The sequence below is a fragment of the Zootoca vivipara genome, chromosome 14 (assembly GCF_963506605.1).
Source record: "Zootoca vivipara chromosome 14, rZooViv1.1, whole genome shotgun sequence".
In the NCBI taxonomy this organism is placed as follows: Eukaryota; Metazoa; Chordata; class Lepidosauria; order Squamata; family Lacertidae; genus Zootoca; species Zootoca vivipara.
In genome coordinates, this window is record NC_083289.1 from 53589588 (window position 1) to 53608524 (window position 18937).

General features: G+C 52.1%; 1 protein-coding gene across 1 annotated transcript; it reads left to right on the top strand.

Moving 5' to 3' along the window:
* The first annotated feature begins 2336 nt into the window (after positions 1-2336).
* On the top strand, positions 2337-17372 carry CDIP1 (cell death inducing p53 target 1). The gene is made up of 5 exons (XM_035132215.2): positions 2337-2469; positions 12141-12242; positions 12706-12831; positions 14121-14385; positions 15801-17372. The coding sequence occupies exons 2-5, from the start codon at positions 12155-12157 to the stop codon at positions 15910-15912; spliced, it is 591 nt and encodes a 196-aa protein (XP_034988106.1). The 5' UTR covers positions 2337-2469; positions 12141-12154; the 3' UTR covers positions 15913-17372.
* Positions 17373-18937: the final 1565 nt, after the last annotated feature.

The following is an 18937-nucleotide window of genomic DNA, read 5'->3' on the forward strand; positions in this document are numbered from 1 at the left end:
GCCGGAACACGGGGAGATCTGGAAGATGGGCAGCGCAGGCAGGGAACATGCCAAGCTTGTTGTGAATCACGGAGGTACTTGGACAGGAGCCAGATTAGCCACATACTCAAACAGCATTTGGTGCCAAGGGAAGGCGCTCTTGGAAATGAGGGTGGGAGGGGGCTGGAGCCGCTCAGCTGGAATATGGGGGGTGTTGTGCCTTGGCACCCTGGGAGCTGGGCGAAGGCTGTCAAGTCACACTCCTTCCCCTGGTGCCCATCAAACTAGAGCCATTGACAAGTTCAAACCCAGCTGCTACTCCTGGCAGAGGCAGGAAACCTATTCCTTCATGTGTTTTTTAAAAAATTATACTTGTCAGGTTTATACATTTCATTAATTTTACAATCATTTTAACATTTCAAAGCTTGACTTCCTTCCCTCTCTTTCTGCGGTTCCTTAAATTTATTTCTGAACATCTTCTGCATATCCAAATTCATTTAATTTGCTCATTTAATTATCTACTTTAAATATATACTCTTATGAACCTGAAGGTTGTTACAATAATCCTGCCAGTGTGTTTATCTGTTTGCAATTTATATGTAAATATTCAATAAACAGTTTCCATTCTTTTATAAAAAGTTTGTTATCTTGATTTCTTATTCTTCCAGTAAGTTTCACCATTCCTGCATATTCCATAAGTTTTTGTATCAATTCTTCATTTGCTGGAACTTCTGCTTCTTTCCATTTATGTATGCTGGAGTAGCATACAAAGTAGCCAATAAAGGTCCACATAGTTAAAGCTCTGGTTTTCCCAGTACAGTAGTGATGTATGGAAGTGAGAGCTGGACCATAAAGAAGGCTGATCGCCGAAGAATTGATGCTTTTGAATTGTGGTGCTGGAGGAGACTCTTGAGAGTCCCATGGACTGCAAGAAGATCAAACCTCTCCATTCTGAAGGAAATCAGCCCTGAGTGCTCCCTGGAAGGACAGATCGTGAAGCTGAGGCTCCAATACTTTGGCCACCTCATGAGAAGAGAAGACTCCCTGGAAAAGACCCTGATGTTGGGAAAGATGGAGGGCACAAGGAGAAGGGGACGACAGAGGACAAGATGGTTGGACAGTGTTCTCGAAGCTACGAACATGAGTTTGACCAAACTGCGGGAAGCAGTGGAAGACAGGAGTGCCTGGCGTGCTCTGGTCCATGGGGTCACGAAGAGTTGGACACAACTAAACGACTAAACAACGACAACAAAACCAGAATGCAGAGGCGCTGCCTGGCCGGAGCCTGGGACAAGACAGGATGCTGGTCCAGCAGAGAAGGGCCATTGGCCTGACCCAGCAGTAGGCCATTCGGATACTCCTGGGTTGTTAAAGAAACAAAGAGCTGCTCCGTCTCCTTTGCTATTCCAGGTGGGGAGGGATTAACAGAATCGCAGAGTTGGAAGGGATCCCAGTGATCGCCTTGGCCCAACCCGAATCTTTTGCCCAATCTGGGGCTCCCTGGAATTAAGAGTCACTCTCTTCTACGGACAGAGCCATCCCAGCTTTTGCTGCGATTCTGCATTGCAGGGGGCTGAACTGGATCAGATCCTTGGGATCCCTTCCAACTCCTACAGTTCTGTGAGCAGGCAAGGCAGTCTCAGCACGAGTTACCCCCACAATAAAGAACTTGCCCCCACACATCTAGAACGATGGTGTGCGTTTCAATCTCTTTCTGTTTTTATTTAAATGCTTTTTTAAAATAGGCAACAAATATATATATATAATCAAAACAGAAATCCAAAAAAGAAAATCACATTATTTGTTCACTGTACATCATTCTTCTTGAGTTCCCTAGACTTCGCGCCACCCCATTGTGCATTTACTGATTATTTTATCTAGTGCGCTATTAATCTCCATTTTCTTTTTAATTTTTAGTAAAATATTCTCTTATAAATATCCATGGTAACACGGAAGTCATTCAAATCCTGCCACAGACTTTATAGAGACTTTTCCATCTCTTTCTTATTTATCCTTGATTTTAATTTTTGAACGTTTAAACGGCTGTTTTTAACCTTTTTTCCACGGATGCCTATATTCTTTTTTTGTCCGCAGCAGAGCATTGCATAATTTTTGGGTGAACAGTTTTACATAAACAAACGAGAGAGGCGCGTCTTCTTCTGCACCAGCCTCCGTAATTCCCAGGCTTTTTGCTCGTCCCGGCACCAGCTGACCACGCCCCCTTCCGACCGGCCACGCCCCCCGTGGAGGTCTCGCTCGGCTCTCGGAGACTCGGGAGGACCCGGCGCGGCCGCCGCGCGGTGCATGCTGGGGGTGGTGGTTTGCGCCCCAGGCGGAGAACTCCCACTCCCATCGGCCCCCGCGCCGCCCTTGTGGAGAGGAGGAGCGGGGGGGGGGAGGAAACAGCTGGTGCAACGGCGGCGGCGGCGCAGCGACAGCGGCTTCGTGAGTCGGAGGGCAGCGAGAGAGCGAGCGAGCGCAGAGACCCAGGTGCGGATGCCAACGTGGCTAAGCAGCCCCGGAGGGTGACGCCAAGGGGGAGGCATGGCATGGCATGGGCGGGGGGCGTTCCAGAGCCGAGTGGCCCCGGGCTGGCCCTGCCTGCGGGAGAGGAGGCCCGTCGCAGCGAGGCCGTGGGGAGGTGGGCTCCCTCATATTCTCGTTCCCCAGGGGTGCCAGCCTCGTGCCAGAGTGGGGCACCCAAGTGTTGGCGGCTCAAATGCAGCCGCTGGGGCTCGGAGGTAGACTGCTCCTGCGCCTGGAGGCTCTGCCCTCCGTCCTGCAAGGAGGCTGCCTCAGGCTGAGCCCACCTTGCAGTGTCTTTCTTCCTCTCCTGCCAGCTGGGGCCTTTGGCAGGCATGACAGGGGCTTGCCTGTCTGTCAGGAATTTCTCTAGGGGCTTCTGTATGGTGGAACCTAAGGGGAAGCCCGGAAGCAGCTTGCAAAGGCAGCAGCCCCGCCACCGTTTGCTCCTCATCAGCGGCCCCTGGGAGGTAGACTGCCTCGGAATGAGGAGGCTCTATCTGGCTAGCACAGTTGAATGGGCTGCTTATCCTTTCTACATTTTTAAAGCTATGCAAGCCAGTGGCATCACCTCCTGAGGCTCTAGAGCAGGCTTCCTCAACCTCGACCCTCCAGATGTTTTTAGACTACAATTCCAATAAATTAATAATAATAATAATAATAATAATAATAATAATGGTTTCCCCAGCCACTCTGGGTGGCTTCCAACAGAACACCTATTAAGATAATCTATTAAATATTAAACGCTTCCCTAAACAGGGCTGCCTTCAGATGTCTCCTAAAAGTCTGATAGTTGTTTTTCTCTTTGACATCTGATGGGAGGGCATTCCACAGGGTGGGCGCCACTACCGAGAAGGCCCTCTGCCTGGTTCCCTGACCTTCATCCCTGACCACTGGTCCTGCTAGCTAGGGATCATGGGAGGTGTAGGCCAAAAACATCTGGAGGGCCGAGGTTGAGGAAGCCTGCACTAGAGACCCCGGCGTAAATTAATCTTGTGCTTGTTAGCCCTGCACCTAATTGCTTAACAAACCTGTTTTTAATTGTTTATGAGAAGGGGAAATGTTGGTCTCTGCATACCCCATAGATATATATATATATAAAATTTTTACACATCACCTGGGAAGACAGGTAAACTAATGATTCTTCAACATCACCTTCGTTGGACTGGTCATGTTGTGCGGATGCCCAATTATCGTCTTCCAAAGCAACTACTCTATTCTGAACTTAAAAATGGAAAGCGTAATGCTGGTGGTCAACAAAAGAGGGTTAAAGACTCTCTCAAGGCAAATCTAAAAAACGAATAATAATTGGGAAAGACTTGCCTGTGAGCACTCCAGATGGAGAGTAAAGGTAAAGGAACCCCTGACCATTAGGTCCAGGTGTGACCAACTCTGGGGTTGTTGCGCTCCTCTCGCATTATTGGCCAAGGGAGCCGGTGTACAGCTTCCAGGTCATGTGGCCAGCATGACAAAGCCGCTTCTGGCGAATAAGAGCAGCGCACGGAAACGCCATTTACCTTCCCACTGTAGCAGTACCTATTTATCTACTTGCACTTTGACGTACTTTCAAACTGCTAGGTTGGCAGGAGCTGGGACCAAGCAATGGGAGCTCACCCCGTCGCGGGGATTCGAACCGCCGACCTTCTGATTGGCAAGCCCTAGGCTCAGGGAGAATAGCCTTTACCAAAGGTGTCATGGGCTTTGAAGACACTCGAACTCAGGACGCAAGGGAGAAACGTGCTAAGAGGAAGGCACGCTTGGCAAACCCTCACCGGGACCAACTCCTGCCCAGAAACCAGTGTCCCCACTGTGGAAGGATGTGTGGATCCAGAATTGACCTCCGCAGTCACTTATGGACTCATTGTTAAAACTGTGTTTATGGAAGACAATCTTACTCGGCTACGAGGGTTTGCCAAAGAAGAAGACCCCACATAACATTTAATATAGTTATGCCTCTCTCCTTAATGGTCTTTCTCCCCCCCCCAAAAAAAAACCCCTCAAAGGCTCTTTTCCTTCCCTTCTGACTTTTTGAAATTTGATCTCCACGGGACTTTCCCACCCGGAGGCTTCAGGGGCGGCCACAAAGTCCTTGGAGGAAGGAAGGGAAGGGCACTCATGGGACAAATGGAAGCAAATAGCCGAGGATATTCTAGTGTGTCAGATCAGTTCTCAGCTCTGGAGTGTGTGGGAATCAAGGGAGTGTCGCAGAGCATGGGCAGAGTGCCTTTCCAGCATTTCCACTAGGTAATCCCATGGCTGGCTTCACCGCTTTGCCTGGGCGCTGCCTGCTTCCGAAACACGGCATTTAAGGCAGGCTTGCCTAGGTTTTTGGAGAAATTGCTACTGGGCAGCTGTTCTTATTAAAGCAAAGGATGTGCTTCAGAGAGCGCCATCCACTGGTGGTTGTGAATAGAGGCTGGAGGGGAGGAAAGGAAAGGAAGGCCTACCACATTGGTTCCACCAGGGACGGGGGCTGAGTTGTGGTGGCCCCTGAGAGCATGAGAGGGGCGTGCCCTGCTGCATGGACTGGCAAATGACTCAAAGGGGAGATGGGAAAGCGTTCAGGATGCGAGTCTGTGTGCACATTGCCTGGTGCTGATTCTGCCCCATCTGAAGGCGCAAGTCTGTGGGGGGAGGCCATCTGGAGGGTGAAGAGGGGACGAGCTGGCAACCAGCCTGCAATGGAGGAAAACATGTTGGGGAAGAGAAAGATTGAAGGGAAGAGGCTGTTCTCCCTCTCGCCCCCTACCCAAGCCTCGCTTGCTTATCAATGGATTGTAGAGTTGGAAGGGACCCCGTGGGTCATCTAGTCCAACCCCCGGCAATGTAGGAATCTCAGCCATAGCTGCCAAGTTTTCCCTTTTCTTGCGAGGAAGCCTATTCAGCATAAGGGAAAATCCCTTTAAAAAAGGGATAACTTGGCAGCTATGATCTCAGCTAAAGCCTCCCTGTCCAACTTCCTAGGAATGAGAGTCTACAACCTCCCAAGGGAGACCGTTCCACTGTCAAACTGCTCTTACTGTCAGAAAGTTCTTCCTGATGTTGAGTTGGAATCGCCTTTCTTGTAACTTGAAGCCATGGGTTCGAGTCCTGCCTCTCCCCCCCCCCCCCCGGGAAGCAGGAGAAAACAAGCTGGCTCCATTTTAAAAAAATAATAAACATTTAAATGTTGAAACATATTCAAAGTAATAGATAAATATATATATATCCATTAAAAAGTATCTTTTTATAATATACTGAGATAAAACAGCTACTTCAGCTAAAAAAAGAGCAAACTCAGGGGGAATAAAATACAAGAAAATGAGAAATCTAAGGAAGGAGAAAATGAGAGAGAAGGAAAAGAAAGAAAGAAAAAACTAAAGATAGAGTACTGTAGAATAAAAGGACTGTCTGCTCTCTGCAGCTACATGTGATATCCAACCATTCTATCTACTATAACCCAGTATTTTTTTAGTCTTCAAACCCAGATATTACAACTTCATTTTCTCTTCCTCGCAAAAGGGCCATAAGAAATTCCAGATCCTTAACAAATGTTAGTAATGGTTTTTCTGCAATTAAACACGTTAGCTTTGCTGTCTCAACTAAGTCCCGTAATTTTATCAGCCATTCTTCTATAGCAGGCTTCCTCAACCTCGGCCCTCCAGATGTTTTTGGCCTACAACTCCCATGATCCCTAGCTAGCAGGACCAGTGGTCAGGGATGCTGGGAATTGTAGTCTCGAAACATCTGGAGGGCCGAGGTTGAGGAAGCCTGTTCTATAGTGTGCAAGGCTGTCTCTTTCCATCTTTGCGCTTGTTCCTTCTTCCATGTGACAGCCCTTCAGAAGATGGCTCTCATCTCCTCTTCTGCAGGCTAAACATCCCCAACTCCCTCAACCGTTCCTCATAAAGCTTGGGTTCCCAGACCTTGTAACATCTTGGTTGCCCTCCTCTGCACCCCTTCCAGCTTGTCAATATCCTTCGTCAACTGGGGTGCCCAGAACTAGACACATGACTCCAGGTGGGCTCTGACCAAGGCAGAATCGAGTGGGACTATCGCTTCCCTTGATCTGGACATTAGGCTTAGAATAGAACCATAGAGTTGGAAGAGACCACAAGGGGCCATCCAGTCCAACTCCCTGCCAAGCAGGAAACACCATCAAAGCATTCCTGACAGATGCCTGTCAAGCCTCTGCTTAAAGACCTCCAAAGAAGGAGACTCCACCACACTCCTTGGTAGCAAATTCCACTGCCGAACAGCTCTTACTGTCAGGAAGTTCTTCCTAATGTTTAGGTGGAATCTTCTTTCTTGTAGTTTGAATCCATTGAATCAATTGTCCGCTTCTCTGGAGCAGCAGAAAACAACCTTTCACCCTCCTCCATATGACATCCTTTTATATATTTGAACATGGCTATCATATCACCCCTTAACCTTCTCTTATCCAGGCTAAACATACCCAGCTCCCTAAGCCGTTCCTCATAAGGCATCGTTTCCAGGCCTTTGACCATTTTGGTTGCCCTCTTCTGGACACGGTTCCAGCTTGTCAGTATCCTTCTTGAACTGTGGTGCCCAGAACTGGCTTCTGTTGAGTCATGGTCAGCTTGGGGTCTGCTAAGACCCCTGTTTCCTTTTCACATGCACTGCTGGCAAGCCAGGTGTCCCTCCCCCCCCCCCCACATTACAGGGATGCCCTCAAAAGTTCCTTTGGTCAGAAACCCGCCTCCTCCCTCTTACGGCTGATCCTTGGGATGGGTGTGTGGAAGAGCCGCCCCGTTCTCACAACTCGAGTGTCACCGATCTCAGGTTCCTCAGCTTGCAGGTACCTTGGAGTCCGTTTCAGGCTCGTATTTCTCTTCTTGAATGTTTCTTCTGGAACCTGGTAGATGGTAACAGATATAACTTTGCAGCCGCAAGCAGCATTTTCACTCCTGGCCAGTCCGAGTCAACTCTTTCCTGTCTGCCCTTTCATTGCCAAAGCCCCTGTAATTTTGCTTTTGTCCCAGGTTTGCTGTTTTTACTGAGTGTTGGGTCAGTGCCAGCGGCTCTTGCTTCTGGGGCACAATCTTGGTCTTTCCTGTCTTACGTGGAAGAAGCTGGTGGCAGTTGTGTGTCTAAGGCGCGCGCGGGGGGGGGGCGAGAGAGACCTCAGGCTTAGGGGGTCCACTTTGTGCATTTCCGCTATAACCTGCAAGATCCACCAACTGCAGCCTTGGTCGGAAACCCCACACACTATTCTGGGCATATATATTTTGAGTGCCACAAAGGAAGGGGGTTACCCCACACTTCCTTCATTTCCGCAGTGCAGAGGTGGAGAGTCGGAAATGCTTGCAGATCTACTGCAAATGACCCGGTTGAGCCAGATTTCTGCCCTGAACTGGCTGAAGTGTTGTGGCTTTGCAGCTTTGTTCCTCCTACCCCAGTGAGATGCAGTGGAGGCTATTCTACACAGCGGCTGCCTCTGGGCCTCTTCCACTGCCACCTGCCAGCCCCAGAGGAGCTGACTGTTTACTCTGGCAAGGTCTGTTCGTACTCCTTGAGGCGCCCACGGCTGAGGTGGGGGAACGGGCAAAAGGCAGCCTTGGCAGGGCCTGTTCAGCCTCGGAGCCTTTGGCCGGTGGGCAAATGCAGGGCTTCCAGAGTGATCTCCGTAGCCATGAGGACTAGAAGCTCCCTCAAGAAAGATCTGATGGGAGGGCTCAAGGTGAAGAGACTGCTGGGAGCAGAGGCTTTGTTTTGCATTCCTGTTTGAAGCAGCTCCTGCTTTTTAAGTTTGTTTCTGAAACCCACGATCTTTAAAGGGGGGGGGGTCCTGCCTCAAACAGCGCTGTCAGATGTTTTCCAAGTGTTTCCCGGTCTCTGAATTCGTGGTTGGCAGGCGCAAGGGATTTTGGCAGGTGGGCAGGGATTCTGTAAATCATGTGACATAATGATGTCACAGGATGAACAGGTGAATTTGCCCAGCCCACTTGTCAAAACTGTCTTATGTGGAGGGCACAGGGCACAATACTTTTTATTTATTTACTTATTCACATGATACCCTTGAAATTTTCCAACCAACATGTGCCAGGTTCTTCCCAGCACTGTGGAAACCTGTTTGTATTCAAACTATGTATGAGCTGCACTTTCCTTTCACAAGATGCCGACATGCGGAGCAAAAACCATGGAACTGCTGGGGGGCCCTACCTACTGGCTGATGGGGCAGCCTGCCCCAAAGGGCCCCCCTCCCTCCTCCTTGCCCCTGAACCAGTGGCCAGTTTTTGCTTAGGCCGCGTGGAAGACGTGGGCTGGATCGCTGCTTGCAAGGCTGCCCTGGCTCCGCTCCAGCTGCTTGCGAGGAGCCTGGCAAGTGCCGCGCGATGCAGGAGATCACTTGGGATTCAGGGCCTGCTTGCTGCAGGATGGTCTCCATGGCGCTTGGCTGCTGGCAGAGGAGCCCAGAGGCTCCCAGCGTTTGGCGAGGTTTTTGGCTCCCGTCCGGCAGCAGAAATCCTGGGAGCCTCTCTGCACAAAGACGGTCTTTGTTCCGGGGCGCTGAAAATGGCACTGCGGTCCAAGGTGGCTCTTGGTGTGTGTCAGTGTCCAGCAGTTTAAAAAAAACAGCCCATCTCAGGCTGCAGGAGACCCTCCCTCCCCTTCCCTGAATCGTTTCCTCAATGGAAGTTGAGGTATTTGTTGTTGATAGAATCAGAGTCGGAAGGGACTGCGAGGGTCATCTACAGGGCTGTCTTTAGCAGATGTGGCGCCCGGGTGCAAATATCCACTCAGCGCCCCCAAATTACCATGGATGGGGGGGGGGGCGAAGCTGCGCACTGCTGCGGGAGAGCAATCCCCGTAGAGGCTTGGGAGGCAAGCTGCACCCCCGCCAGCCTTAGCGTTGACGGGGCACAGCTGGCAGGTGTGCAGGGAAAGGGGAGACTGCCGGCAAAGCCGCACAGCTCCCCCAATCACTGGGGCGCCCCTGAGAGGCTGGCGCCCTGGCATGACGCACCACTAAGCCGTATGGGAAAGATGGCTCTGGTCATCTAGTCCAACCCCCTGCAATGCAAAAAATTTTTGCCCAACATGGGGCTCAAACCCACGACCCTGAGATTAAGGGTCTCCTGCTCTACCCTAATATGTTGTTGTAGCGTATTTATTCATATTTCACCTTTTCCCCTAACAGGGAGTCAAGGTGGCTTACAGATACAAATAGGAACAGCTCAAAGCATGGGGGGGGTCATTAAAAAACATTTAAACATAGGTAGAATTAAAGCCGTAGGTAGATAGAGGATCTATTAAAACTAATTACAAGAGAAACGGCCACGGTAGCAGCCCTTTCCTTAACAGCCTTCCCCTGCTGGAGGAAGGAGCGCAAGGAAAGAGGCAGACTTTGCTTCTTCTTCTGCCAGGAATCCAGCAGAAAAGCAGGCGGAGAAACTGGAGCCGCGAAGCCCTGGCTCTCCGGTGCCTGGTTGGTTCCCAGCGAGGCTGGCCTGCTTTCCTGGCTGCATCACGTGGCGCCACTGAGATCATGCAGTGGAAGGAGCCGCGCTTGTGGCAAGTGACTCTCTGGCTGCCCTTCTGCAGCTGCCAGGCCTTGTGCAGCGGAGAGGGGGCAGGGGACCCTTCTCTGACCCCGGCTGACCAGGCCGGGAGAGAGCCTGGCCTCCTCCTCTCCACCTCTGAATCTGCCAGCGCATCCTCCCTGTGTCCGCCAGCCCTGCATCTGCAGCTCGGGGGGGGGGGGAAAGGGAGGGAGCATCCCGGTGGTGCCTTCAGGAGGCGCCTCTTCGCAGCCGACTTGTGGCCGGGGACGTGGAGCTGAGCCCTGGATGCGGCAGAGGGCAGGATCCCAGCAGGTTTGTCTCACAGCTGCTGCTCATGGTTGCCTTCCTCCTCTGAGCTGGGCAGAGGAGGCTGTGGGCAAAGATGGGATCCTGCAGATGGGATAGTTTCTGGGGGCCTCTTGCCTTGGAAGGAGCCCTTTTGGGGGGGGCACTGCTGGGTTTTCAGCGCTGTCCAGATGTGTACACCGGAAGCTTTGAGGATGATGCTTGGGCTATCGGGGTTGTGGCTACCGGTCAAGAAAGGCCGCTCTCCGCAATCGGTGGCGGGGGGGTTGTTTTTTGTTTTTTGCTATGTTTGTGGGCTTCTCTCTGTTCGCTGCTCTCTGTCCTGGGTGCAAGGCAGGGCAGGAGGCAGCTGCAACTGGATCCTGGCACCTGAGTCTGGGAAACGAAACCAGTTGCGCAGGTCATTGGGTAGCAACTGCCTCTCACCAAGGGGGGGCTCCTTATACCACCACCATGGGCTAGTCTCCCCCACCCCCTGGGCCTCTTATTTTACTATAACTTCTAAAGTGAGAAGTGTGGACAGTAGATCCCACTGTAAAGTGTGTAAATGGGAACTCTAGCAAAAAGCCTGAGTTTTGTTTTGTTTTGTTTTTTAAAGTGTTAATTTGGGGGTGTTCAGGATGGTGGGGGTAGGTAGGCCTATGGGACTCCCTGCCTATTGATATCAATCTGGAGCCTGCACTGTACTTTTAAAGGCAAGTCTTGTTTGGACAGGCTGACTCGGATGCCAAGAAAGCGGATGCGAATTTTCACCTGTTTTACTATCTTAGCTTTTTGTATGCTTTCATCTGCTCCCTTTTTATCCCCCCCCCTTTTGTAAACCACATTGTGGTTTGTTTGTTTACAGTCAAGCAGTGTATAAATGTTATACCATAAATAAATATGTGGGGCAGGGGGCGGGGGCAGGCTCCATAGTCACAGGGAAGGCAGAGCCCTGGGCAGGGGGCAGCCATTGATCTTGCCCCCCCCTGCAGACTTCAATGCTCTTCTCTGAGGCTGAGCCAGGACTGGGAATTGGGGCCCTTGATTCCCAGGACACACAACCCGCCTGGTCCTGCCTGTGGGACTGATTTTCCTCGCCCGCCCCCCAATGGCATGATTGCAGCATCCCACCCATCAAGCCCTCTCCTTCCTTCTCCATCACTGTACAGTTCTGGCCACCTCAGCCCCAAAATGGGTATCGTAGAACTTGAAAAGGTTCAGAGAAGGGCGCCCAAGAGGACAGACAGGGGTGGAGTGACTTTCCAATGGAAAAAGGTCGCAGGGTTTGGGACCTTTTAGTTTAGAGAAAAGGCGAGTCACGGGCGACAGGACAGAAGTGTAAAAAACTATGGAGTACGTGGATAGAGAAAAAATGTTCTCCTTCTCTCAAAACCCCAGAACTCGTGGACACCCAGTGAAGCAGATGGTTGGGAGAGTCATGAGAAACAAAATAAAGTCCTCCTCCTCCTCCTCCTCCTCCTCCTCCTCCTCCTCCTCCTCCTCCTCCTCCTCCTCCTCACAGCACATAGTTAAACTATGGAACTTGCTGCCACAAGAGCCAGTGACAGCCACCAACCTGGATGGCTGTAAGAGGATGAGGCAAATTCATGAAGAGGGCTGTCGGAGGTGTCTAACAGCCCCCCTGGCTTTGCTGTGCCTCCGCGGTGGGCGACCGCAGTGCTGCTGAATGCCAGCAGCTGGGAATTGCAGGTGTGGAGAGTGTGGCTCTGGTGCTTTTGGGCTTCCCTTTGGGGCATCTGTTTGGCCCCTGCGAGGACAGGAAGGATGTGTGGCCAGGATGAGCCATTCTTCTAAGTTCCCTCTGTCACTCTCTTTCTCCTCCAGGCCAGCCGTAAAGCATGTCGTCGAGTGACCCACCTCCACCCTATCCGGGGGGACCTTCTGCCCCACTCATAGAAGAGAAGGATGGCTACCTTTACCCAGCAGGTAAGGGCATGGGAAGGGAGAAGAGTGGGGAGCGCTGCTTAGGCCAAGAATCGCCTCCCCTTCTGCGTCCAGAGAGGAGCTTCCTGGAGACTTTCTTGCACATCCTCTGGAGGCTGCTGGGGAGTTTCGGAGGGTCTTGTCCAGCTGAGATTGAGCCGGGAGGGGGGAGGGGGGGGCTGGTCCTTGCAGGTCACTCTCCGCAGTCCTGGGAAAGGGTTTGCCTTGTGCTCCGCAGATGGAGATATTCCCCTTGCTTTCCATTAATTTTGGGTTCATTTTCCCTTGTGTCGAAATGCACAGTTGAAAAACATTTTGCTTCATATAAGCGTATTTCCATAAAAACAAACATTTAAACTGGTTCTCGAGGGGATATGGTAATAATTACATGGCTTACCAAGCTGAAATGGCAAGCTGGGCATGTGGATTAGCCTGTTTCTCTTTTGGCGCCCTTGTCCTCCTGCAGGTGGAGTCTCGCCCACAATGGTGCAGCCACAAGGATCCCCGCAGCCCCCGATGGATATTGGACCCCCGCCGTACGAGCCTTCACCGCACATGGGCATCGATGGCTCGGTGCCCTACATGCCACCTGGTGAGTTGGGGTTGGGTGGGCAGAAGGACGACCCCTTGATGGGTACACCTCCCTTGGGCAGGGCAGGAGTGGGTGGGTGAGGCTGTGTGTGTTCTGCCATAAAGCATCATTTCAGGAGCTGCCTGGTGGCCAGGAGGGTAAGCATCATGGGCTGGCAGGATGCCGAGAAGTGGGGGACCCCCAAAGGCTGGGGGTGACAGCTCAGAGGCTGGGGATTGGTGGCGGGGTGACAGTGAGTGGGTGCTCAGGGGGAGAAGAGGAAGCAAGACGTGTCGGAAACAGAAGAGGCAACAGGGTTTAGTGAGTGGGAAGAGGCTGCGGCAGAGAGCAGTCCAGACTCAGAGGCAACAGCGGAGGCGGGAGAGAAGGCGGCCAAGGGGCAGAGAGGAACCAGGCTGCTAAAGAATCCAGTGAGCCCCTCCGGCTACTACCAGCTCCCCTCCCTGCTTGTCTCTAAGAACACACAGAGAAATGAAAAGAGCAGGGCTTGGTTGTGTGCAGGCGCAGTCTCCGATTACTTGAGGGGAGGGACCTGGAGAGGAGGGGAGTTGGGCAGCAAGCAGTGGGAAGACCTGCAATCTTTGCCACTGCCTCATAGGAGCAAGGCCTACTGGGAAGAGTTGCTGTGACCACTAGGCCTGCGCTGCTTTGGTTTCCTTGAATAAGGCGTTAACTATTGCTGACCGTTCCCTGACTCCGGCTCCTGACAGCAAGGCAGCTCCATCCAGAATGGCAGAGAAAGGAGTCTGCTGTTGACCACAGGGTTCTTCCTTTGGGGCAAGGGCACTAGGTCCTGTTTGGAGTCGTAGGGAGGCGGGCAGCTATGCTGGCACTGGTCCTGTGCCCATCTGGGAGCAAGGGGACCTTTAAAGCCCTAAATGGCCTCGGTCCAGTATACCTGAAGGAGCGTCTCCACCTCCATCATTCTGCCCGGACACTGAGGTCCAGCACCGAGGGCCTTCTGGCGGTTCCCTCGTTGCGAGAAGCCAAGTTGCAGGGAACTAGGCAGAGGGCCTTCTCGGTGGTGGCGCCTGCCCTGTGGAACGCCCTCCCAACAGACGTCAAAGAGGAAAACAACTACCAGACTTTTAGAAGACATCTGAAGGCAGCCCTGTTCAGGGAGGCTTTTAATGTTTAATAGATTACTGTGTTTTATTTTTCTGTTGGAAGCCGCCCAGAGTGGCTGGGGAAACCCAGCCAGATGGGCGGGGTATAAATAATAAATTATTATTGTTATAAGGGGTGCCCATGCCCAGCGAGTGCTCCCCTTTCATGTGCTTTCCTTCCAGGAGGCTACTACATGCCCCCAGGACCACATCCCCCCATGGGCTACTACCCTCCGGCAGGCCCCTACGCCCCTGCGGGGGGCCAGACGGCCACGGTGCTGGTGCCCTCGGGGGCCGCGGCCACCGTGACCGTCCTGCAGGGCGAGATCTTCCAGGCCGCCCCCGTCCCGACTGTCTGCCCGCACTGCCAACAGGCCATCACCACCAAGATCACGCACGAGATCGGCCTCATGAACTTCCTGCTGGGGTTCTTCTGCTGCTTTGTGGGGTAAGTGAGGGAGGCAGGCAGGCAGGGGCTGGGTCTCATCCTGCGGCTCCTTCTCGCTCACTTGCAGTTCTACGTCGCTTTCCAGAGTGGCTCACAAATAGCAAATAACAGCAACGGAGGAGAATATCGCAGGTACCGCATAAATCAGGCATCCCCAAACTCCAGATGTTTTGGCCTACAACTCCCATGATCCCTAGCTAACAAGACCAGTGGTCAGGGAAGATGGGAATTGTAGTCCAAAACATCTGGAGGGCCGAAGTTTGGGGATGCCTGGCATAAATCATACAGTATAATTAACAAATGCTCAGCCACACAGTTATCATCATGACACTATCTATTGGCAAAACCAGCAACTAAAAAACAAGGTAGGCACTATGAAATTCACCCACCCACCTCCATGACTCATAATCTTTCGCTTTATCTAGTGGTTCCCAATTAGCTAAGAAGTATCGCAGAACAAGGTGTATGAACAAGGTGGTCATATGTTTAAAGCCCTAAATCTCTGAGGACCAGCTCCTTCCTCATGGACCCTCTCAGGTGCTAGGATGAGCAGAGGGGGCCCTCTTGGTAGTTCCACCACCCTCCTTCCCCCCCCCCCCGAGCTGTGGTACTTCCTCCCCAAAGAGGCGCACCTGATCCCTTCAAGGTACAAGTTTTCTTGTATGCTTCAGTCGCTCCTCTTTTCGCCTTTTGATACTCGGTACCCATATATTTCAGGACCCACCCTATTCTTGCGATTGCAATTTGTTTTAAATCGTTCTGATTGTTATCTTCAAATCTTGTCACCTGCCCTGGGCAAATCAATTAAATTACTAATAAATTATATTAGGATAATTATTGTTAACATCAGCTGACAATGTTTTTGTTTTCTCTCCCTGCCCCCCAATAAATTTGCAAATAAAGAATAGGGGGGAAGGGAGGGCAGCTGTGATTACAGTGCTTGCCGGTGTCTGAGCTGGCTGAAATGGAGAGTTTGCAATAAGCTCAGCGCTTGCCTTCTGTGCCAACTCCTAAATGCCTGCTGAAATCTTATCTATTCCTCCAGGCCTGGGCAGGCCATTAAGAACACACCCTTCCGCAATGGTCTACTGCTGCCTGGTTTTTCTTTTGCTTTCAACGTGCTTCTATTTTTTTAGGATTTTACTGTATGATATGATGGTTCTTGCATTGTTGTCAACCGCTGTGATATATTTCTCCGACGGCATAGAACGGCATAGAAATATTTTTATAAATGAGCTTTTCCGGCTGGGGTCTGGCTAGCTCCCGCTCCCCGCAGGAGCATGAAAATGGGGCGTTTGGCTGGGATTTTGACTGGGCAAGGAGGTGGGTGTGCCATTGGCGCTGCTTGGGATTTTCCGACCTGCCTGTTGGCCTCACTGCGGGCGCCTCCTCTCCTCTCCTCTCCCCCCCTTCAGGTGCGACCTGGGCTGCTGCCTGATCCCCTGCCTGATAGACGAGTTCAAGGATGTGACACACACCTGCCCCAACTGCAAGGCCTACATCTACACGTACAAGCGCATGTGCTAGCAGTGCCCGCTGGGCCAGGAGACGTCCACCCCCCTCCTCGCGCCGCTGGCCTGACTCACCTGTGCCCAATGCTCCCCCCTGCTTGTGTCTTCCCTCCTCCCTCCTGCACAGAGAGCTTTGAAGGCCTCAGGACTGCGGGGTCCCTGGGGCTGCCCGGGGAAGCTGCAGGGCGGGCGCCACAACCGCCAGGCGGGCGAGCCATGGCCAGCCTCCCCCCCCCATGTGCATGTGTGGGCTCCCTGCCTCTAGCACCTCTTGGTTAGGATCTGGCCGCATGATTCCCACGGGCATCTTGTTGGCCAGTGAGACCGGGATGCTGGACTAGAAGGGCCATGGGCTGCCATGACGTGCGAGGAAGGCCTCATCCCTGTGGGGCACCTCCCTGGGATGGTGAGGAAGGGGGCCAAGGCCTGGTGTGTTTGCTTTCTTGACTTCTCCTTGGAGTGGCAGGCAAGGTGCTGCAGACCTCCCTTGTCCCCAAAGGTGTGGCATGAATCATGGGGCATGTTGGGTGGTTTTTGTTTAAAGGAAAACCTCGGCCGTTGTGCTGGGGGGGGGGCTGCTGCTGCCCCTCTTCCTTTTGCACCCTGCCAAAAGCTACTCTACTGTTTTGAGAGGGCAGGGGAGAGGGCAGAGGCCAGCTTGGGCCCCTGAGGAAGTAGTCCCTTCCTCTCCTCATTCCCCCGTGAGCTTCGCTGCCTCCACAAGGCTCTTCTGCACCCCTTGCCCAGCTTCCTCCCCCGTCATTGGTGGTGGGGGCTGTGCCCTGGGCCGTGTCCCTACGCCAGTCTTCTTTGCCTCTCCTTGGCATATGAAGGCCAAGAGACGGCCCAGGAGAACCCTGTATCCAGGCCCCTCTCCCCACATGTAAATACCTTGTCTAATCGGAATCTGCTTGTCCGAGTTCTGTTCTGTGATGTGGTTTGTTTCCCCCCCCCCCGTTTGTATTAAAGCTCTTAACTGTGACTTAACAGAAATGTGAAAGCCCTGTGCACACCTCCGTCCCCCGTCCCCCCAGTTTTGCACTAATTCCTCCAGAAAAGCCACTACGTTGCATGGATGAGCAACAGGACAAAGCAAGGCCGAGAGGGCTTGTCCTGAGATTCCACGCAGAGGGGGCTCAAGTCCATTGCCAAATGCTCCGTTTCGATGGCGGGTATCACCTTAGTTTGGCATGTGTCCCCCCCCTTCCTGATGCTGTGCCTCCAGCGTGCGTGGCCTCCCACCCCCTTAAGACACAGGTCCACGCCCTCTGGCGCCCTGCCCTGGGTGCCTCGTCCGTCCCAAGGGCTGCTGCATAGGAAGACCTGAGGAATGCAAAAAGGCTCTTGGCTCTGAACACAACACTACGGAGGCATCTATGAAGTATTTTGATCCAGCAGGGAGCTTCATGCTCTTTCTCAGAGGCAACCTGTTGATGCTTTTCCATGTTTCTATATAATTAAAATACAGACCCACAAGACTCTCTGTGTTTTTGTGTGAGAGAGACCGGTTGTGATTGCAGGCAGGGCACCAGGCAGAGTTCACTGGGTGGGTAGACTTCCTGGTCTTAGCAGAAAGACCGAGACGAGACACGAGATGTATTTGGTGGAGGTGGGGAGGGAAAGAAAGGCAAGTTGGAACCCCCTCCGGGCTTCCCTGGGCCACACTGACCATTCTCAAGAAACGCAGAGAAAGGGAGGCTCCCTCTTCTCCCCTGTATGTGCCAGCGCATATGCACAAGCATGAGATCGCACTTCTGAGTGTATGTGCAACCAGAAACGAATGTGCTTGCATACATGCTAGAGAAGGTTCTCCCTGCTTTTGGAAGATAGGAAACTGCCTTAGACTAAGGCCATTGGTCCATTGAGCTCAGGAGTGTTGACACCGACTGGCAGCTGCTCTCCCAGCCCTGCTTGGAGATAAGGAATGGACCTGAGACCATGTGCATCAAGGCCACAGGGCATCAGCCCTTCCCCGCAAGCTTGCTGCCGGCACATTCATTTTGCCCCCTTACTCCGACTTTCCTGAACTTTGGGAAGGCTGGCGTCTGCTCAGTGGTTTTACTCTGCCCTGTTGAAATTCTCTAGCAGGAGAATGCCATTAATGCATCCCTCCGATTATGATGCATTTTACCACGACAGCCCCCATCTTCCCACCTCCATCTACTTGGGAGGCTTTTGGCTGGAAGTGCTAGATGCTGGTAGGAAGGGACATCTCTGTCACCCGAGGAGGACTGCCCTTTGACCTGGGGGCCCCTCCCAAAAGGAAAAGGACGGCTCAGCTGCTGAAACGCCACTGCTGTGGGACAGCCATGAATTCAGGGGGATTAAACCAATGGTGAGAATTTGGAGAGGGGGAGGGAAATCTAGCAATGGCTAAATGGACTTTGTGGTAGTTTCCAGGCAGCCATCATGGGAGGGGAGGGGCCCTGCTTGTGATCTTCCTCAGCATCTGCTTGGAAAGCAGCAAGTTAGATTAAATGGGCTGACTTACTAGACTGCTGGATAGGAGAGTTCAGTGCTCTGCTGCCTCTTCATCTTGAGAAAGCTGCTACTCCAACCCCCAACATATATGAGCCACCAAACCTTGAATGGGCTAGGACAAATCTGAGCTGGCAAGGTGGCCCGACGGTTGACTTGAAAGGCCTCCGTTTCCGCAGCAGTGAAAGCCGGCCACTTGCCAAGGAGTTAGCCAAAAACAGGGCTTGAAAAACCAAGTGGGGGTTGTCTGCCAGGCACTAAACGCCTCACCAGGAGGTCACCCATGCAGGGCTTCAGGGCAACTGCCAAGTGGTGAGTGGATAGAAACCAAATATAAAAAAAAAATTATACCGTGAAATTCCCTGAAACGAGAGGCAATCGGATAAGATAAAAGTATATACCGTAAGGAACTAAAGATTATCAGAAAACTATAGAAAAAAACTGATATAGAATAAATTTACAAAAACAATCAAAGCCTTGACGGGATGCTGACTACAACCTTGTTTCACTGCGATTAACTGTTTTCTCAGAGGGAAATTGAAAAAAAACTATACTTTAAATAA